General features: G+C 38.4%; 1 protein-coding gene across 1 annotated transcript; it reads right to left on the bottom strand.

Annotated features, from left to right (window-relative positions):
• Positions 1 to 237: 237 nt before the first annotated feature.
• On the bottom strand, positions 238 to 22,457 carry LOC139969578 (uncharacterized). Its single transcript, XM_071974677.1, has 10 exons — positions 21,261 to 22,457; positions 18,569 to 18,632; positions 18,090 to 18,469; positions 16,911 to 17,088; positions 14,334 to 14,549; positions 13,485 to 13,862; positions 12,279 to 12,656; positions 11,419 to 11,543; positions 5,319 to 5,404; positions 238 to 3,984 (listed from the first exon to the last, which is right to left on the bottom strand). The coding sequence occupies exons 3-10, from the start codon at positions 18,240 to 18,242 to the stop codon at positions 3,813 to 3,815; spliced, it is 1,686 nt and encodes a 561-aa protein (XP_071830778.1). The 5' UTR covers positions 18,243 to 18,469; positions 18,569 to 18,632; positions 21,261 to 22,457; the 3' UTR covers positions 238 to 3,812.
• Between the last annotated feature and the right edge of the window lie 969 nt (positions 22,458 to 23,426).

Here is a 23,426-nt window from a genome sequence, read left to right as displayed (position 1 = left end):
CCCGTTTGGATTTGCAAGGCCCTTGCAAGTCCACCAGTTGTGTAAATGAGCCATCAGCAATTTTACTTTGTAGCACTATAACTGCCACAATGACAAAACACCTGTTGCGGATGGGGGGGGGGGGGGGGGGGGTGCAGGAACAGGGCTTAAAGAGTAAACTTAACAGTATGATCACTGTTGTCGATGTCAAACCAGCAATATGTTATTTGCCTAAAATGATAAGGCAAAACCAGTCCATTCTTTCATATCAATTTTTTAATTTTTTTCCTTGCAAACTGAGATTTCACAAGAATCTCGACTATTAATATGCAAGTAACTAAAAATTATAAAGACATAATCAAACTACTGACATCGTGCCATATGGCTATGTTTCTAACTTTCCGTTGTATGACAGAATTAATCTTGTACAGAGTAAAGAAATACCTCTGGCAAGGATTGGATTCGAACCATCGACAATTTGGGTTTATTAAACAAGATCTGTTTTAAGTCCCTTTGATTAAATCCATTTGTGACGATATTTGGTATCCAATTAATATCTCCTTTATAAACCTGATTATGTAGTGGATCAAGTAGTGTCAAATAAATATATATATTTGCTACAAACACAATATACATGAGTAAAATGCATAAACTTAATGAATCTATACAACTTTTTTACCAGAATCATGGCTCAACCCTCCCCCCTCCTGCCTGTCCCTCCCCCTCCCCACAATTTCACCTTCTGCAGTATCTGACACCAAATTTGAGGGCCATGTCAACAACCTACTGAGAAGTACTTCCAAACCTTTGTTAGTTGAGCAAACTAACAAATAATTAATTACCACCATATCCGCACAGCTAACCAACTTACACTTGGCAAACACTGGTAACAAAGACAGTGATTTCTTGGAATATGACATCACTCATTGAACCCTGATTTATTGAGACACATATTTGCTTCTAAAATGGTAAGAAATATTTACATAGGGAACTAGTGTACAAACAACAGAAACTCTGGATCATATGCCATGTCAATGCAACAAGCCGCCCACAATTGATCATCTCAAAGTCTATGCTAAAACTGTATGCATGACATCACCCATAGTACCCTGATCTATTGAGACATACTTGATTCTAAAATGGTAAGAAATATTTACATACGGAACTAGTGTACAAACAACAAAACTCTGGATCATGCCATGCCATGCCAAAGCAACAAGCCGTCCACAATTGATACTCTCAAAGTTTATGCTAAAACTCCACCTGATTGGTCCAACAACCAAACAAACCAATTCATAGAACAGGGAAGAGCCTGGGGTAAAAAAAATCACGGAACTTTGCAAAAATTGCGGTATAGGCTCCAGTTTGCATATGCTACAGTGTGTTAGGATAATAGTTTTTGTCCCCGCGGTAGAAAAGAAATCACGGATATTCCGCGAATTCGCGGAAAAAGCTCATGCCTGATAGAAAATTTTGGCTCCATAACCTAAGCAGACTGGTCAAAACGGCAGCATAGATGTTTTTCTTCTTTAAACTACTTACTAAAACGCTATAGCAGATTCACTACTAAGTTAGTTTTTAATTGAATGACAACCAAATTCTGAATTGGTTGGCCAAGAACCATCGAACAATCTCATGCTGAGCTTTGTAATTTATGAGAAGGAAAAGTTATTAGTATCCAAGACCGGCAAAATGGCAGAGAGGCGACAAATTCAGTGCAGAGGTGATGGTACTGTGAGGTAGTTTTTAAAGTATCCACCTGATTAATACCGACCAAATGTTTTCTGTGACTACCTTTTCGTATATTTTACAACAATCTGGTAGACTTTTTAGCACTATAAACAAGGTTACAGTCATCTAAAGAAGTTTCTAAATCATGTTTAATTGGCATCTGCTATTATGCAAACAAACTTATGAAAACAAAATAAGTAAGCAAGGCGTAGCACCGAATTTAAGTGACTGCCTTAAACAGAAAATCAGTCATTGAAATGTTGACCACCCCATCTGGCTCTTCTGTGAGCACCCCAATCTTTCAGCAGATCCCCCCTCCCCCCCCTCCGGATTCCTTGCCCTCTACAGAGCCTCTAAACTCTAAAACTAAGGTTGAGAAAGACAGATGTAGGAATCATCTTACCCATCTGCACCCTTAACAAATTTTTCACAGATTACACCAACAGGTTAAGAATGAAAAAATGTAAAAGTTCTATGAATACATAACATAATTACATTGCTTTCACATACCACACCACATTAAAAAAAAAAAAGTTCATTTTTAACAAATCAGTATAAAAATACATTTCATCATGAATATGCAGTAATTACATAGACTTTGCATTAATTATAATTTACTTTAAAAAACAATAAAACATTTTGAAAGATCAATGACATAAACAAAATTTCAATTTCGCAATAAGACACTTTGTAGGGATGAAAGACCTATGATCCTTGACATACAATAACTGATTTTAAAAATTTGCATAAATATAAATGAAAAATCGAATACATTATTTTGTATAAAATACTGTTCAAAACCTGAAATTACATTTTGCACCGAATACTTGTCTTATGCAACTCTAAAAAAGTGTCATTTTGCACAAGAATTTTCAACCATTGCTGAATTCATCAAATTTATAAAAATATTTAAAAAAAAAACCTAAAATAATTTCTTTCCTAATATTTGTGATCTATTTTACTATTACCGTCAATTCTCCTCAACTCTCATGTCAGCTTTGGCCGCTTTCAGTAGCCCATTGGTCCAACCCAAAAAGATAAAAAAAAGGGCCATTTGGCACAAGAATTTTTTACCTTGCTGAAGTTATCAAATTAAAATTATGAGTTAAAATAAAGTCCTTACAAACAAGTATAGAAAGAGGAAAATTAAAAAAAGAAAAAAAGGGTTTTCCTTCTTAAAAAGTTTGATTTTTTTTTTACCGTTTATTCAATATTATTTTGTATTAAAAAAAATATGTACAAAGCAATTTTAATTCGTTAATATGGAAACTCACAGATCTGGCTACTCAAATTTCAGAATGATGGAAAAAGTCGCAAGTTTTGACAATATTTCAGTTTTCTATCATAATTACCATTTGATTATTATTAATTTATAAAACCTAACTGTCAGGGCAGATATAATTAACCTCAGAGAGTCAAATCGATGCATTTGTCATTGCAAATTAACCTTCATTTTGGAGACAAATCTAATTGTTTTTAAGGCTATAGAATTACAAGGCTATAGAATTACAATACCAGTTTTATGTAATTTTTAATTGCATAACACTGATACTTTGGTGAAGTTTCCAACCAAATGAACTAAACTGCTTTCAAAACTCTAGTTTTGAGATATGAAAGTTGGGTGGCAAAACTTTATACTCCAAGAAAGCAAGATGGAAGTAAATATAAATTTAATCAGCTGCAATGCAGAAATTTCAGTTGCACTCTTTCCATTTCCCTTAGTTTGATTAAAGATAAGTATAACTCTCTTAGTCTTGAAGAAGAAGTTAAAAGTACATAAATCCACTTCTCACTTGGTCCTGTATCTAAAATAAATTACCCTTGTTCTTCTTACTCTTTTAAAGATATACACTGTGATCATTGATAGCATGAAAGTAAACATGCCATGTTTGCCTCATTCTTGAATTTCTCCTCGTATTTTTCGGTCACGTCTCGAAGGTTTCCGTATAAGTGTTAAAGCTAAGCATCAAACCGGCCTGTCTGAACAGAGACCTGACTAAACTCTTCAGTTGAGACCTATTTTTCGTTTCGATAGTCGTGAGGACCCACCGTCTCACCCACTGACCCTTTGGCATTGAAATGACTCAGGGGCATCCGTGTATTCACTCAAACAGATAGTAGTAGACGCCGAGAGCCAACAAGTTGCTCGGGGGATCCCAAAATATTCGAGGAATATGCATGCCTTTGACAAGTTCCATCTCGGGGTAAAAAACGCATCTCCGATTTTGCTGGCTGTGGTTTTTCCATTCATTCTTCAGCAAATTGTAGACTTTCCTAACGAGAAGGACAGAGAGCGAGAGTTAGAGAGAAATTTCAAACGAGCTTTATCGGATTTGTCAATTTTGAAAAAATGATACATTACCTCTGGGGCAATGAGAAAGCGTGCAAACTGTTGCAAATCTACGTCGGTATTAGAAAAACTTGCAACAATGTCCATGTTGTTAAGAAACACATAGTTCAATTTCATGGTAACTTAGTACAAAACGACAATTGCTATTATGTCTAGAGAAAATTTCTTAATTATACATCACTTCTGGGGCTATGAGAAAGCGTGTGAACTATTCCTAGTTGAGAGAAATCTACGTCAGTAGGCTATTATAAAAACTTGCAACAATGTTCATATATTTAATAAACACCTCATAGAACAATTTCATGGTAACTTAGTACAAAAGGACAATTGCTATTTTACCTACAGACAATTTCATAAATTATACATCCCTTTCAATTTATTGTCCTCTTATAGGATTAGGAGTTTGTAAATTACTCCTTTTATTCCATTATTAGGTTTTCTAAAATCTGGTAAACATGGTTACGCTCGACGATTTCAGGCTATTTAATTTTCTATAGGTATATAGAGGTATATATACACAACTTAATTCTTCCAAATAATCCCCTAATGTGATGTATTGTGACGTCTAAAATCGGGTACAAATGGTTACGCTCGACGATTTCAGCACTATTTACTTTGCAACACACCCTAGCCCAAAATGCTTCTCCCATTATGACATCATTTACCAAGGTCAATTCAGCCTTTTACACTGTGTCTCTGATTTTTATACAACCCCAAAAGAAAAAGAAAAAAATAACAAAAGCTTTCGAATTAGGCAGACTAGTTCATTATAAGATCTGATATTGTGTGCTTTCTGTACAGTGGTGGAGCGTCCATACAGTCAAGGGGGGCGGATGCCCCCCCCCTCCCCCTGAAAGACTCAAATGGACTGCTGGTGCCCTTTTCAGCTCTTTAACACTGTTTACTTATTCGCGATTATTGACTTTTTTATTGCGCTCTCATCTACCTATTGACATTTGTCACATTTTGATGGTGTAGTTTGGCGATGACACCTATTTATTCTTCGTTTATCTGCAAATTAGCCAGGCCCGGAAAGGGTCATTTCCGGCGATCTAGGGAGTATCTTTACTCAAAAAATTTCTGTACGCTACGCGCCAACCTGTGGTGGCGCTCCGCTTGGATAGTGTCAAAAGCGCCCCTACATTCTCGCCATTCTCCTGACCATTCTCGCCCCTCCTGACCAATACCCCTATCTTCGCCACTGTTTTCGTACAATGTGCAGTACATGTTCCCTAAATATTGGATGTATATAACTCACCTTTCACAATTGAGGCGGGAAGAAAACTTCTTCTCAATGACAGATTTCTTAAAGTGAGAGCTGTATATCACTACTATAGCATCCATCTATAGTACAAACAAATAAGAACAATCATAATTAGAAACAAAATAGGTATTGTGCAGTGTGGTCTTATGCCCGGGTATTTTCATGTTGTCTTTGCCTCGTGAACCAAATTTTCACCTCCTATCTCTTTAATAGCCACCCTCCAGTGGGAGATGCTGTATGTGGCCCAAGGGGAATGGATCGACAGAAAGGAGGTATCCCCGTCTACCTACCCCCCCCCCCCCACATAGACCTTGTTACACAAGATTACCGAGGGCTGCCCTTGATATTAGTTGGAAACAGAAGATTCTCAACACACAGCTTTAATGGCGATCTTCCAAAGGTGTCCATGAAAATCAGAGAAAGAAGACTTAGAGCAGCTGGTCACTACCACCGACACCCAGAAGAAGCAGCCAACAAGTTCATTCTCTGGGAGCCAAAACATGGTACCCCTGCATGGTGCAAGGCATAAAACCTTCCTGCATTTCCTACTAGAGGACAGTCATGGGGCTGAAAGTACGTGTGAGCTAGCAACCCTTATGGAAGACAGAAATGACTGGAAATCTCGATGCCAGGTTATTGTCTGGTCAACTTCTCCTACCCCTCATGATGACAATGGTCGACCAAGGTCAAACTGATGATACCCACCGCCCACCCCCACCAGCCCCGCCCCCCCAGCCGGGCCCCCCAGCCATTATAGTTCTTGCAAATGTATCAGACAACATTTAATGAAGCAAACATGTTGTCAATGAATTAACAGTGGAGGGTGTTGTGGTCAAGTGGTTAAGGCAGTGGACTTGTGATCTAAGAATTACAGGTTCGAACCCTGGCCAGATCATTGCGTTGTGTCCTTGGGCAAGGCGCTTTATCTCCATTGCCTCTCTTCACCCAGGTGTATAAATGGGGACCTGCTAGGTAACTTGTTAATATAGTTGCATGCGCCGGTTTGTGGCTGCACCCTATGGGAAGTCCCCCGGGGGACACGTGGTTGTGGTGCACTGTGGTGTCCCAGGAGAGATTGATTGAATTGTGCACACTTTGGTGTGTGGGTGTGACAAGTTACCAATGACCAGGGGTTAAGTTGTAAAGTCATGTGAGGAGGCATTAGCCTCATACAAGACTGTAAACCTTCAACTTTTTTTTAACTTTAACAGTGAATAAATACTCACCCCCCCCCACCAGCCCCGCCATTATAGTACTTGCAAATGTATCAGACAATATTTAATGAAGCAAACATGTTGTCATTGAATTAACAGTGAAAAATAAATATGGAGTGGGAAGATTAATCAGATGATGTCATCATACATGTACCGAGAAATGGAAGACACGTACGCCCTTGTTTTTTCGTTATTGGGTAAAACGTGAAAATACCGTGTAATGTGATGTTGACAAGACATTAATTCTAAGGTTAGCACAAGACGAAGAGATATATATAACGGGTGCAAGGTTCAAGTTAAAAAGAGATGGTAATTATAGGTACAGGTTAAAGTGATATGTTATAAGTTATGTATAGATCAGGGATGAGACTGAGCCGGGGAAAAAAAATCTGAAATTTATCGATCGCTGTCCTGGGGGAGGGGGACAATCCCTCCCCTTAAGAATTTTTTTGTCAGGTAAGGAGGGCTTAAATGCAAAATGGTGGACTCTAGATGGAATCTATCACATCACGTAACTCGCCAAAAAAGTGTGGAATTTCTGCTTGTATAATTTATCCATTAGCTTTTTTGAACCAAAAAAAAGGCTTTTTTGCTTGCTTTGTGCTACTTGATTCCACCACTGGTCAAATTCGGTGTTCCTTCCCTTCACAGTCCAGCATGTTCGGCAAAAAAAAAAAAAAAAAAAAAAAAAAAAAACGCGAATTACGAGAAAAAACGCGAAAATGAAAAAAAAAATAATCGGAAATCCGCGTTTCCGCGGAAGAGTCTCATGCCTGATAGATGAGGTAGGCCTACAGTATACATACACAAGTTATTGCTGTCCTTCTTGCATATTCTTGGCCCTATGTCATGACACATATTTCATGTATAAATGTTTCTTTTTCTTCCTTTAGCAGAATGGTGAACGTCAAAAAAAACAAAAACCATAGACACCTACAGCCTGAATACTTTTGGTGTTGACCTTTTGGTATAGCATGGATGGATGCCTTAGTTGGATAGAAAAGTGTAACACCAGGGCTTGATATTTGTCAGTATAAGTCTGTAGTTGAGTTTAATCGGCACACACATTGTTGTGCCACAAAAAGCTTGTACAATTACAAAGAGAGGTGTGGCGGACTGAAGCATATTGTGGTACCTGTTTACATTATCAACCACAAAATATTCACAAGCTCAGAGCTTGAATATTGGGCTACAGTATTTGCCAAGTAGACAAAGATAAAAGGCACTGGCAAATTTTCTGCCAGTCATGGCCATTACTAAAACTGAAACATATACATACGATTTAAAGGCTCGTCCCAAACCGTGTGCCGCGCTCTGAAAAAGTTAACTTTCCATTGCTTGCAAATGACGTTTCCTCTTGTCGCTACAAAATGCAGACATGAGTAATGAAACGTGATACCTTGTTATCTTTTATCTAGACCTGAGATGTCCACGCTGCTATGTACACTGTATTGTGGGTATTGACTGCAGCTGTATGTATTGACTGTACACTAGTGTCTAATTACCGACGGTAGCAAGCTGTGTGTGTATTTTCTGGGATCGATGGTGGTGTCTAACACTTCTGTTACACCTCATTTGAAAGTAGGTCAGATTACCGGCATGCGACGTTTCTTTGTGCGCGAGTCTTCACACCCTTTAAGCCTTAAAAAACATCACCATATTTTTTTCCAGTATAAGAGTGTCGTACAGTAATATGATGGAAATCGTGATATTTTACCAAGAACTGCAGAAAATTGTGAGGCTTTTACTGTTTGTGAAGTTCACTTTTGCTTGGACTGTTTTTCTATTTATCTTTCATTTATACCTACCATGTTTAACTGTTTAACACGTATATGATATTGAGGTATATAAGTGCAAGCAAATCCTCAAACCTCCAAGGAGAAATATTGTTTATGTGCTACTGTACGATTGCGCAATATCACTTGGATATTCCGTCATGGATTTTTCGATCTGCGTGTTTAGAAACACTGAAAACCTCCTGATAAGAAGCCTTGATTGAATAAACACATTGATTGTTTTTTGAAGTACCGGTAAACTAAAGTTGTGTGTTTGACTATTTAATCTAGTCTGGAGTCCATTTGTGCTTCTTTTATGGCTACGAAGTTCAGTTGACTATAGTCGTTTTGTGGCTATAAATCACATCTCTGCGTTCGTCTCTGCCAATAGGTTATGGGCCCAGTCTCAACCGTGTTAACGTGAGTACGTAGCGCAACATACTTGAACTAGTGTGACGGTTAACCATTGCTGTGTGCTATTGAAGTGGTTTCACTGAACTACTCCCTATGTGAGTGAAGACGTCGTCAGACGTGAAATTTTTTATTGTAGTTGCGTTCAATGGGTCGAATTATGCGACTTGGAAGGTGCAGTGTAGAATGACCTTAATGAAGGATGGACTTTGGAATATTATTAATGGTGACGAAAATGCACCCCCCCCCCCCCCCCGAGAGTGATGCTGTTAAACTTGCTAGCTTTACATGTGCCAGGAAGGATCGTGCATTGGCAATTATAGTTCTGTCCATGGAGCCATTCTGCGTTCGTCTCTGCCAATATTTACTGTATGAACAGAAATATTTGTAGCTTTTTATGTAAACAAAACGATTTAAATCATCAAACCTTTCAACTCTCTTTATTCTGCACATGATCCTTACTGTAAATGTCAACATTGCGGTCTAAGGATCTATTAATAAATCAGGAACTTCTCCATTGCATAAGCTGCCTTAGAGGGTGTTTCGCAATCCTCATAAAGAACAAAGTTCATCGGGACTGTGCCCAAAAGAAAACGAAACTGCGTTACGGATGAACAGACAGATTGTTAGAGTCACTGGTAATTGTTATCATGTAGACTGGCTCGTATCATGTAACAATACAGACACCTAGGTGATTATTCACAATTAAGATAAACCTGGGCAGAACTGGAGAGTTTCAAACTTGGTAATTTATCAAGTTTTATGCTAATGCATCGTGCAACAATTTTGGAAGGGGGGAAAAAACCAAAACCTTCAAATAGAATGACATCGCAGTTAAATTCTGAGAATAACGATGAGCGTCAAGAAGCTTAGTATATCGTCGTCATTGCTGTCTAGGTTTTGCCTGTTATGTTTTTCGAGAAAGATATGTATATATGTGGAAATGAACCAAACTAACAGTTCTTTTATTAGAATATTTCAAAAAGTTTGTGCCGTTCATCATAGGGAAGGAGTTCACAGACGGTGGTAAAAATTGAAAAGAGCTCTTTATTCACCTGCATTGTTCGTGTGCATTTCATACTCTTTGAAGACCCAAACAATTAAGTAATTAGCCTGATGGTAATCCTGACGAGCATATATGCCTTATGGCTAAATTATGAAGCCTAACCAAGAGTGTTCACTCTGTTCTAACTTTTTTTTTCACACACAAAGCCAGACCACCCTTAGCATACAATGTAAAAGCTCCAATAGAAGTTTGCTAAACTTTCTTGTTTATCTAACTTGGGCGGCTGATCGAGAATCCACGAAAGCCTGAACAAAGTCCACAGATGTGCTCACTGTGTTTAACACACTGTAACTTACTTTGATTGCTTTCTTATGATTTTGACTAAGTGTTTGATAATAGATTTTGACTGAAGTCTGTGATAATATAGCATGGGTTTATCTAATACAATGTACTTTTGATTATTGCATGAATGTAGACCACATACAGTACTGTACAAACTGTATCACTGTTGACTATTACAATATAAACAGCATTGTGTTGAGTACCAAAAAGCCAAAGCAAACTTGCTACGGACATGCTTGAATGCAGCTTTGACTTAAAACTTACAATCAATACACTATATTAAGATTCCCATGACAAGTTGCTAGTTATACGGCAAAATGGGTGAGGAATTAAGTTCACATGGTAGAAAACTCACTGCCTCACAGTGACTATATACGGCAGCAAAGAATTCATTTTATCTTTCAGCATATCCGGGGTAAAAATTCAATGGAACAGGATATGGACAATGGGGACTGCTTTTATCTACCATTCCGCCAAGGTTAATACTCATTCAGACATGCAAACAGGAGATGTTAATTCCGTTCTTAAAGGCATTGAAGACTCGCCCCATACCGGGTGCCGCCCACTCAAAAAGTTAACTTGCCTTTGCTTGCAAGTAAAAGTTTTTTCTTGTCGCTATTAAAAGCAGAGTGTATACGGAACTTGATACCTTGTTATCTTTTATCTGGACCTGAGATCAGGGAGTTCCATAACAACTCCCTGCTGAGATGTCCATCGCTGCTATGTACACTGTGTTGTGGATATTGACCGTAGCTGTAGGTATTGACTGCACACTAACTGTCTAATTACCGACGGTAGCAAGCTGTGTGTGTATTTTCTGGGATCGTTGGTGGTGTCTAACACTTCTGTTACACTTCATTCGAAACTAAGTCACATTCGAAAATCCGCCCTTTAGTAAGACTGCCGTTCATTTTTCGCCACTGGCAACTTCTGCACCTTTCAAGGTTATTAGTCGGGTACATTAGCCTGTGTGACATAAGTAATCAATTCGCCATGCCTCCTAGCAAAGGGAAGGAGCATGGAAAATTCTCTTCCTCAGCTCACACAGTTTCCCTGATCTACTAGGAGAGCCTACTCAAATGCCCGAGGCAGGTAAACTGTTATGGCAGTGGTATTAAAGGGCGCATTTTCAAATGAGATTAAAGGTATCAGACCTTTCTTTGTGTGCAGCGCAAGTCTTCACTCCCTTTGACTGTTTTCCATTTCGCTTGACCACCCTTCCCCCCCCCCCCCCTCCCAACTCCTTCCTCATACCACTGTTTTCCTCACTCCACTCCCCTTTTCCTAAAACACTCTAAAATTATCAAATTTTTTTTAATCAATTCTAGAAAAAAATCAATTCTAACCTCGTCAAACAGACCCATCGTGCTCTTGTCCATCAACACAGACCTGCATCCTTCAGAATTTAGATGCATCTTTACTCTCTTTGCTAGGGCTGCATCTTGTTCGTGGAATGTTATTCCCACCAGGCCTGAAATATCAAGTGAGAGAGACAGAGCCATCATTAATTTTTATCAGCAAAGAAGTTTTATTATTTGCATCTGTTTTCAAGTTTTTCCAGGTTTTTTTCTTTTTGGGGGCAGTGCTGTTTGGCCAGAATGTATTGAACGTATAGCAGATGAGGCACGTATGATTTTGAAATTCAAATTGTAACAAATTGCAAAAAATCTGGACCCTGATGCTATCCATTTTGTAATATCTTTGCAATAGAAACTATTATGGATGGGGTTGGTAGAGGTCAAGGAGGAGGAGATGGAGATGGAGGGGAGGGGTGGAGAGAGAGAGTAGGGAGAGATAGAGGAGAGGATTTGGATGGGCAGGGATGGGGAGGGAGGGAACACGGCAGGTAAAGCACATATGATGTATAATTAAATTGTAACTTTTAACACAATTTTAATTATTGAGGATGAGGAGGGGATAGGATGGGGAGGGGAGAGGTTATGCAGTAGGATATAGGCTAGGATAGGAGAGAACGGCAAAGAGAGAAGAGGAAAAGAAGGTGGTGGGAGGGAGAGGGGGGAGAGAGAGTAAATTTGGATAGAGGGAGGAGGGGAGAGAAGGGAATTACCAAAGGGATGGAGAGATTGGGAGTGGAGAAGACAAACCAATCGGCGATAAATCTTCCAGACATTTAGGAACACACTGCAGTATAAAAGAAACCAAGGAAATAAAAAACTAATGTGCTCAACAAAAAAAATGTACTTACAATTTGATTCTTTAATTCCCCTCAGAGCTGCAGCAGACCCAGTCTGTGTTCTCACAAATTCTTGGTCTGCTTCAAAGAACTGTCCAGTATCCATCATTGTGACCTGGGACATATTGTCATCCGATTCTGAAGTTACGTAACTCCTGCCTTGTGAATCTTGACGTCGCCATGCATTATTCAGCCGTCTCTTGCGGCGGTTTTTTTCCCGACCGGGCAACGAGTTACCTTCCGGCAGGTACGACGCCCGGCTCATTGGACCGTGTTGGAATGTTAGATCTCGTGGCCCTGATTTGTTTCTTCCGGATGTCCGGGCTGAATGGGCACCTGTTTGGAAGTCTTCTTGATACATGCTCATATCACTCATGGGTCTGGAAGTCTCTACAGGGACGAATACGTAATATACGGACCGTAGTACATTTCACATGCAGAACATTTCACTGACAAAGTGCTTTGTACAGTATATGTGCAATGATTTATTGTTTTTCATTTTTATCATGCAAAATTCTTCAAAACAATAAAAAAAATGTGAGAAATTGGCAGAATGTAAGAAGATCTATTCTCTCAATGAGATAAATCGTTGAAAGAGTTTGGCATCGTTCGGCCTAAACCATATCCATTTAGCATATCTATATGCTGAAGATATGATTTTTTTGTCAAATTTGGTGATGCTTTGCGAATGTATCTGGCAACAGCTAAAATTGAATAACATCGTCATGGTGTCAATTGAGGTGAATTTTTGGGGTTTTTTTTGAGCTATTTCATTAATGAATTCTAGGAGCATTTCTACAAAGTGGTGCATTTTGATGGAATTCTAAGACAGAGCCAATGTGTAGAGCTAAGATATATATAACTTTCAAATGTATCACATTTCAAGGCTAAATAAACAATAACATTTCAAAAAAAAAAAAAGAGTAAAATATTTGAACCACTGCCAAGGTGATATAAACAGATCACATACTTTGATCCACTTTTTGGAGTGATAGAGTGTTTAGCCAGTCAAAAGTAGTTTACATTCAATCACACACATTTTGTGTTATAGTAACAAGATATTGAGATGGGAGTTTTTCACTTAAAACTTTAATGGTGGTATTAAAATTAAATGTCACGAAAAGTTGGAAACGATCAACGGGAATGGGGTGGTGGTCATAGACCAATCAAACCTCTTTTGATAAAAATGACAGAATGAGCTAAAGACAGATGACTCACCAACGCTGAGGTACAGCTGAGCCAGATCGGGGAGCAGATCCATATCGTTTCGTGAGGATGGATGGGCACCGTCTCTATTTCTCTTTGGAGTGGTCGGTTCGTGATCGACGTTGTTCCCCTCAGACAGATCTCGCAAAGCTTCACAGTAGTCACATGCTCCCTGAGAGCAATTGAGGTTTAATGCACAGCTGGGATTGAGGCGCTGTCCGACGTTGTAGCCTCGTGACGGTACCACAGTGTCAGCGGAGGAACCACGACCCGATGAACCACTACCCGATGTACCACTAGCCGATGAACCACTATCTGACGTGTTCCTTCCAGAAAGAGAGTAATGGCTATAGCCAGGCATTCCCTGAGGGCAACTCAGCAGGGTACCACCTGAATCACAAACAGAGGATGACTGTGACAGGCTCATGACCCAAGAGATTACATACCATAACGCTTGGGCAGCTGTGGGACATGCGTTATACATTAACATTCGAATGACAAACCTTGTAACGATGACAAGATAAATTTATGCCAAAGTGGGTGGATATCAATAGCTATGTATTTCAGCCAGTCTTCATTTAATCACTTTTTTCTCCTTTCTTGTTGATTTGGGCAGGGGGAGGGGGGAAGGGGAGGGGGGTTTTTCGTTTTCATAATTACTTGAAAATTTAAATTTAAATCATAACTATGAATAAGAGTGGTTTGACAAGGTACATTGCTTGTAAACATTGCATGCATTCAGTTTAAGTATCATTATATTAAACTCGTTCCCCCCACCGTTATGTTCCTGCACCCTCCCCCCCCCCCAACAGTGCGCTAGCTACAACAAGGATAAAACTGACAGGAGGAAAAGAAGCCTACCGTACGATTCTTGGAAAGTTCCCTGTCCTATATTTTGTTTCTGCGCTGAAGCAAGTGGTCCATAGCTGTGAGATTGCTCATTCCTCGACGACCAGATAGATGGACCTCTTATATCGGACATTTCCTGATAGCGATCCTCGTGCGATGTAGGACTTGGACCCAAGGGATGTGGACCGCCTGCATCACCCCTCGCTGGCTGCAGAAGCAATCGGCCTTCTGCAGGGATATAGGAACAGTTTTATGATGATGGGCAATAATTTCTGTGATATCGCTAATTATGTCATAAACGCTTGATTTCTTCCAAACTTACCCCATGCGGAGGAGTTACTTTAGGTGGTGCATGCATTAAGAAACTTTATCCGCGTAACTTCACCCTTCAGCGCCTAAATCAGAACCCTACATTGACCCACTACAAAGCAAGCCAATACAGCAACTAATTGCTTTAAAGGAATTGAAGACTTGATCACTCCAAACCGTGTGCGACCATCTGAAAAAGTTCACTTTCTGTTGCTTGAAAGTGATGTTTTGTTCGTGTCGCTACAAAATGCAGACAGTAATGAAACGTGATACCTTGTTATCTTTAGCTGGACCTGAGATGTCCATCGCTGTATCGTTTGGACACTGTGCTGTGGGTATGGACCGCAGCTATATATACTGACTGTACCCTAGTGTCTAATTACCGAAGGTACAGTAGCAAGCTGTGTGTGTATTTTCTGGGAATGATGGTGGTGTTTAACACTTCTGTTACACCTCATTCAAAACTAGGTCAAATTACCGGCATTTAGACGTTTCTTTTTGCGCGAGTCTTCACACCCTTTAATGGGGCAATTCTCAAAAACCCATAACATGATATCTATAGAAACACAATCTGACCTGATAGTTTTCAGTTCTGTTCTTTTATATTAACCACCAGCATACAGTTAAAAACAGTTGACAGATTCAAGCAAAACTGCCTGAGCTACTAATCTATGTGTCTATATGTGTCATCTTCCATTCCATTATATACCAACACCCCTAGCATAGCAATGGACCAGCCCACTATCCTAGCTACAAGTTTACAAGTTTATTCAATCTCTGTGCACCTCCTTCGTGTGAGGTATGTAGAGTACAAATATGCTTACAAAGTTCATATGACAACAACGTTGACAAAAAGAATTTAAAAAAAAAAAAAAAAAAATGTATACATGGAAAATGGTGGCGCCAGGCCCCAGTATAAGAAGAAAAAGAAATGTGGACGGAAATGCGAAATGGAAAAGAATAAATGGCTTCACATGCTTAAATAAGTTGATGAAAAAAAAAGAAAAAAAAAATCTAGTTTACAATGCCTATGGCAAGAAACTACTGAAATTTGTAGTAAATTTCTCTGCAAATTGCTTAACAAGGTTGGAAATGGTTGTTCTGTTACTTGATTGAAGCAATTGCTCCATTTTTAATGTGTTCGGTCTATTCCACAAATATGACTTCATATAAAGTGTACAGTAATTTTCAAAAGCCTTACACTCAAAAAGATAATGAAATCGTCTCCAACTGGTTGAGGGTTTCAGCATAGCGACCATGCAATTACATCATCAAGGTCATAGGTTATCTCTGCCCAAACACCCAGTTCAAGCATCATATTATCCAGTCACTGACTTCTTAGCCAGCTATATCAGAGAGCACAATATATTTATTGCAACGGCATAAAGAGTTCTTGTCCCTACTATACATATAATCTTTCTCCATCAACTTTTGGAACATAATAAGTTAATTAGTTGTGTAAAAGTAAGTTGGCCTGATGTTTCGATCCTAGCAGGATCTTCTTCAAAAGTTAAATGACAAGTAACAGTAACAGAAGGGACAAAAACATGCACAGATTATAGATAAGTTAATTAGTTAGAAGGATTAAAGAAAGGCAGTGATGATGGATGCAGAAAGGCCCCTCATGATTGTTTTTTTTTTTGTGGAAATTATGAATTTTTTAATTTTTTTTTTTTGCCTTTGAAGAAGATCTTGCTAGGATCGAAACGACAGGCTAACTTACTTTTACACATTCTCTTACACAGGCTCTCTAGTGGATAAGCAGTTTGCTAACAGTTTTATTTTATTTTGCTTTAAAGTGTCACTGATCACTGTAACCCGAATTCAAAAGTTAAATGACAAGTAACAGTAACAGAAGGGACAAAAACATGCACAGATTATAGATAAGTTAATTAGTTAGAAGGATTAAAGAAAGGCAGTGATGATGGATGCAGAAAGGCCCCTCATGATTGTTTTTTTTTGTGTGGAAATTATGAATTTTTTAATTTTTTTTTTTTGCCTTTGAAGAAGATCTTGCTAGGATCGAAACGACAGGCTAACTTACTTTTACACATTCTCTTACACAGGCTCTCTAGTGGATAAGCAGTTTGCTAACAGTTTTATTTTATTTTGCTTTAAAGTGTCACTGATCACTGTAACCCGAAGAGATTCATGATATGCAAGTTACCATAGCTTGGCATCCCACTGCTACTTACATACATGTAAGCTTGGTTTATAAGCTAATTAGTTTTAATAATATCCTCCATTTGCAACTTAGGCCCAATAAAGTTTGCAGCTTACCATGATGCATATCCACCAATAGGCAAGCAATATCTTCTCTCTGCATTTGAAAGTACAGCAGGTACCACAGCTTAGCTATATCAACTTTTCTTCCCCTCTGTCGAATATAAACTTGCCAAACTTCCCATGTTGGGCTACGCCTGCCGATCGGATCTCTCGTGGATTTTCCGTAATAATCCTGTCGTGGGCAGGGATAAATAATTTAATAAATTGGTCAAGAGATTAGATCGTCTCTCAACCCTTTCATCCTCGTCAGGAGCGAATAATGGATAGGATGATCATGCAGATCGAGTTTTGAATTTGAATTTGATGAAATTTTCAATACTGTACTTTTAGGTCTATCTACAATAAACTTGCAAAACAGTATTGGTCATTATAAGTACTGTTGCTTGACCATATAGGCCCGTTTCATTTCACATACTGTACAGAATAGACAACCGTAATGAATGATGTAATTATTGTGAAACATTCCAACTTACTTTGTGATTGTGCGTTATACAAACATTGTTCTGAATTAAAACATATATTGAATCTCTTGTTTCTTTTACAAATTCAGTTAAGCATAATGTTTATTGTTTATATTGTTAAGGGAAGTCGTCACACAACAATATTAATAAAAATAAAAATACCAAAAACAATGATAATAAAACAAAAATAATAAAAACAATCATCATCATCACCACCATCACCATCATCATCAGTACATGCCAAAATCTCCCTATAGCATGGTCCACCTCCCCTCCCCTTCCCCGCCCCCCCCCCCCCCCTCATTGTTCTGGTTAAATGCCCTCTTCCTTGGAAGCTACCTCACTCAAGGTTTACAAGTACAGTATAATAAGGCTAGCTATAAGTATATAATATATAATTATAATAAAATTGCTATTTATAAAAAAAAAAAAAAAAAAGGAAAATATTAAACTGTGATCACAGCGTGATCTAGTCGCAATGCGTACAGGTCTAGATACACTGCAATCCACATGGGGAACTTTGAACGTGAAAATATCACCTATACTGAACTTTAAACCTGGTACTGAAATTGTCGATCAGCAGAACTTATTAACAGGAAGTGAGAAATATTAAGAGTACTTTGCCCCATCTGCACATCTACAACTGACAATGTTGACATATCAAATCAACTTTGTACAGTATTTAAATAGAAAAGCTATAACACATACTCACATCAAGATCAATCTTACTACAAGACAAAAGCATGGTCGCAAAATTCCTCCAAGATCTAATAAAATTAGACTCATTATCTAGTCGCTTGCCCAATTCCTCAAGGAATTCTTCCGTGACTTCTCCAATCCCTCTTACTGGACACTGGACAGCCATCTTGTAACTACTGTACTTTACACTTGCGCCTCAACTTGGAATGACTGTGAAATTTTCGTAGCATTGGTCGCACCAGACGGCACTGTACGGTAGAGTCGTATGCATAAGATGCACGTTATATAGTACTACAGAGGTACAGTACCTTCGTCAATGTTAACAGTACATTAACAGTGCATTAACTCACAAGTTGTATGCATAAGATGCACGTTATAGTACTACAGAAGCACCTAGGTCAATGTTAACAGTATGTTAACAGTGCCTAATTAACAGTGCATTAACTCACAAGTTGTATGCATAGGATGCACGTTATAGTACTACAGAAGCACCTACATCAAACGTTAACAGTACTACGTTAACAGTGCATTAACTCACAAGTCGTTGGGAATGTTCCTGAAGGGTTGAGAAAAGAAGTAAAACATATTAAGTTTGATTTTAAGTAAGAAAATATAGTTTTGGATTATTTATTTATTCTTTTTTAAGTTCTTTCTTCAAGATATTGAGATGAGGTAATTTTCACCTAACAGGGTGGAATAATATTTTTCATGTCTATCCACTATTGTCTGCCAACCAGATACTCTTCTAAAGCAGAGAAAACACACAGGTTGCAGTAAAAAAAGTGCTTTAGAAGGGTAACAATTTTAAATAACCTTTTCAACTTCTCCTATGGCATGAAAGGTGAACAAAGGTTGGAAACTACAGTAGCATTGTACTAAAAATCTGTCTAACCAAAAGTAAGCAAGTACTGCCATTCAACTGTTTCCGCCTACAAGTGCTATATTAAAGTGACCTACAGTAATCAGCCATGACTATTAATAATGGTTTTTTTCTGTTTACTATGCAAACAAACATTCTAAATAGTAATCTACACACATTACAGAACAGTACTGTGTACTGTGCTGTACTGTAAGTATGCTGTACTGCGCTATACTGTACTGCACTATAAGTACTGTATGTGCTGTACACACAAATTCAGTAACAAATAGTCATGCAAGTACACTGAAACATAGGTTTGATATAACATGACAATAATCGGCAGTAGTAACATATTTATCAATTTCACAATTGAAGCCACTTGATATAAAACAAAAATATACAATTGGCTAAACATCTTGCCCTACTTTCACACCTCAGTTTTACTGTTTTGATTTGGATATTTATGTTCTTAATGTAGGCCACTGGCAGAGAGTTGCAATGTTGTGCACAATTTTCTACTTGAAAATTCATTTGAATTGTGTCTAAGGTTATATATAGGCAGTGGATATATAGCCGTCAGACGGTTCCCGATTCCAGTTTACTATTTAGCCGTCACTTCAAAACAAAACAAACAACAACAAAAAACCAAAAATGACAAAAAAATGAAAAATAAAAAAAAATGGAAAAAAAGAGAAAAAAGAGAAAAAAAATGAATAAAAAAAAAAAGTCTGCAAGATAACTGCGGAAATGACGGCTAAATAGTAAACTGGAATCGGGAACCGTCTGATGGCTATATATCCACTTTGTTATATACATTTTTTTTTAAATTTTACGCAATTTCTATTCTCTTTTGTGCTATTATATTAGATCATAGATTTCCTTCTACATTCATAATAAACCATGACAGCTACACAGGGAACATTTTAACGGTCGTCCTTGAAAGATGATTAATTTTTCTTTAGGATGTCCAGCCAGTTTTTCCTTGTGGTTGTCCGAGGCAGGGACAAACATATTCAGAAAAGTCAGACAATAACGAAGATATTTGAGCATTAGGAACTAATCATACAGTACGCATTATCATATATATGTACAAAATTTGGCCGACACAGTATGTAAATATAACGCAACAACATAAATCAGTGGTAATTATAAATGCTGACGCAGCTATCTATAGGACTCATTGAATTTGTACAATAGTTAATGTGTATACCAACTCATTAATTACAATAAGCTTAATCAATTAGGGAAACATTTTGGAGTTTTTTCTTATTCATTAGCACAATTTGTGTTCAGAGCTATTGCTAGTGAATATATATAAGCTTGTACCTACAGTTTAATTTAAATATTCCTCAAAAAACACCATTTGTCTGGGAGAGGACCCCACCCAAACACTCCTCTGTAGAAGTCAGCTTCAATGACCCGACCACCTGTTACACTGGGCAAGACTTGTCTTAAATTATTTTAATCACATGTAAAAGTTTTGAACAAGTTCTTGGTTTTACATGCACTTCACATTGAAAGTTTGTGGGGTTTTATAGGCCTTTAACCTGCATTATTAAAATATGTCTTTTATCGAGCTGTTTTCCATTGCTTTCCTTTGGATGGACTTCAAAACTTGAAATTAGAACGAGCTTGTGCAAAGTGTTAGTGCGTATCCAACCACATTTTCCAGATAATAATTTACAAAGTGTAAAACAGACCAGATTTGATATAGATATTTCCCAAATTATGGATTAAAACATTGTGCTAATGTGAGAGCATTTTGAGAAGTTTTCTGTATGCAAATTCCTAAGAAATTATTACAGTCAATGACAGGTAAGCAAACATATTGTGTGACAAAACTGTGACAATATATGCAAATGAAGTATTTTAAAATAGAGGGGATGTCATCTCCAAAGTCCTATGTAGGGTATTTGTGGGATGTGCACCCCCTCTCCCTCAATGCAAGTTTTTGCTAATATAGAATAATAGATACTTTGTGTAACTGATAGTTTGAGGTTGAAAACAAAAGGTTGAAAGAAATGAAGGCGAGGGGAGGTTATATACCCATAGTAAAGGTCCAATTCTTCCATGACTGAATGTAAATTCCTCCAACTGTACCATTTCCCTCTTTCTTTCCGTATACCCCTGGGCCTAGCGCCTCAGCTATAATCACCCATTAGCCTTTAGGCCCTCACTCTTAACTCCTAGACTAGGAGACTAGGCCTAGACTAGGCCAGTACAAACTTGTACTTAAGTAGGCTTAATTAGTCAAATAGTTAATACACCTGTTACTGTTACTATAGTTAGCAGCCTTTGATAGGCCAGTTCAAAATGAAAACATACCACAATATATCGCTCTATTTTTCAATCAGGATGCGAAGCGTAAAAGCGGCCAAATTAAATGCAAGCACAGCGAGTGTTGAGAGAGTCCAAAGAAGAGAAGCATTAACCCAATAACGGATTCGGACAGCACGCCAGGGTCGTTAGGCCTATAAATATGTCACCCCATAATAACGAAACTGCGAAGTCCTCTAGGCTGCAGTATGTACTATATACTACTGTACATAGGTAAGGTGATGCGCTGAAATTGATCCCAGTCGCGTACTTCGCATTGAGTAGCGAGTGTATATGTGTGTCTCCGAAGATCGACAATTACGACACCACCAAGCATTTTCATTGGTCAAACGTTGATCAAGTGCCCAATATTGTAATATCGCTTAAACTGTTTCCTGCAGAGGGCGCTTCACCATGCCAGGCAAATGAGCCTAGCTGGAAAGTTCAACACCCAACTTGAGTCCCGCTAAATTCGAGAATGATTAAAACCATGGTGATGTTGCATGACGTATCGCGAGTCTCATCGAAAGAGAACTAGATGAATACCAGGCTACACACGTTCTCGGTTGCATCCTTGTTTGTATGTGACCTACTATAGGTGTCGCGACTTCTACAGTCATACTAAACTCGTCACTTTCCAAGGCCGTTGCCGCTAGAACATAGAAGTTTTCAACTGATATGTCCTACCCACTCCGTATACTGTTTTAGGACTATCCTCTTTCTTCTTTCAATACCTGTAGGAAAAAAAAACACATCTCAGAAAATTGGTTAGGTGAACAAACGATCAATAATGTATACCCAACAAATATGAAGATCAGAGGCTAAATGCAACTTACAATTGAGGGATTTTGTAATCTTCAACTGTCCCTCGTGTGTATTTTTCACCATGGAATGAAACGATGCATGGTCACCCATGGTGAGTAAAAAATACCAATGGCATGTGCATTTTTGTCTCCCATCCAACCATTGGACCTCGCCGCAGGAATGACATCAGCATCCAGTTCACCAACTGCATGTCATTTGGGCAATCCCACATCACTGTCCTTGGAATCATGGCACTGCTATAGATGTGTGTCCATCTATCCTTCACTGTCCGTTAATATTAATATTTGTTTCTGTGATGTGAAGGTCCTTTGCTCACATTAATTGGCTGCAGGTTATTAATAGCAATAATTATATACTATACATATCTATATAATTTATATCTATATACAATCTATATAAAACATAATTGACCTTTATTATTGTTGCATTTTTATTTTACTCGCCTATTCCACGAAAATGCATGGACATTGTTGAGCACTGTACATATACTGTACATATAGCAGAAGAGTGCTAACTTTGTCACTATATGAAGCAGGCATGGGAGGGAGGGGTGGGGTGAAGGAGGGAGGCAAATTTGCGATGATAAGACCACAACTGTTAAGTTGCCAGCTTGCGAACTTCCTCAGACAACTACAAACTGATACATTCAGACCTTCTGGTGGACACAAATGACTTGCAATGTCCTCTTTAAGTATTAACTTAGTTTACCCTGTCCAAACCATGATGATGATGATGATGATGATGATGATGATGATGATGATGATGATGATGATGATGATGATGATGATGATGATGATGATGATGATGATGATGATGATGATGATGATGATGATGATGATGATGATGATGACGATGATGATGACGATGACGACGACGATGACGATGACGATGACGATGACGACGACGACGATGACGACGACGACGACGACGACGACGACGATGACGATGACGATGATGATGATGATGATGATGATGATGATGATGATGATGATGATGATGATGATGATGCCATCATCATCTTCTGCCCACATGTAAATATTTTGACATATGTATACCACTGAGAGACATTTAGAAGCTATAGTTATGAGCCGGCTATGTCTTAGGTCCACTCATCCCAGTAGTCTGGTATAGTGAAGGTGGTAGTACTGTGCCACTTGTACCAACATATCACTGTTCAACAAATAGCAACCAAAAGGCCGGAAAAAAAGACGACTCGAATTGAATTGACTTCAATCTGATTTTATTTATATGATTCGTCTACGTAGAGGGTAGCATGCTGCATATTTATGTCCACTCATATCGGTGGCGCTCTACTCTTTTAACCATATAGTAACAAGTGACTCCACCACG

Source organism: Apostichopus japonicus, chromosome 7 (assembly GCF_037975245.1).
Source record: "Apostichopus japonicus isolate 1M-3 chromosome 7, ASM3797524v1, whole genome shotgun sequence".
NCBI lineage: Eukaryota > Metazoa > Echinodermata > Holothuroidea > Aspidochirotida > Stichopodidae > Apostichopus > Apostichopus japonicus.
The sequence above is the reverse complement of the archived record's forward strand: the minus strand, read 5'-3'. Positions and strand labels throughout refer to the sequence as shown.

Bases quoted from the DNA above. Each gene is read 5' to 3' on its own strand.
- LOC139969578 (XM_071974677.1), bottom strand. From the start codon at position 18,242: ATGGCTGTCCAGTGTCCAGTAAGAGGGATTGGAGAAGTCACGGAAGAA. The intron at 13,863-14,333 runs GTAGGCTTCTTT...TTTGTGATTCAG, and splicing joins AACTTTCCAAGAATCGTACG to GTGGTACCCTGCTGAGTTGC. The intron at 11,544-12,278 runs GTAAGTACATTT...TTGATATTTCAG, and splicing joins GGGAATTAAAGAATCAAATT to GCCTGGTGGGAATAACATTC.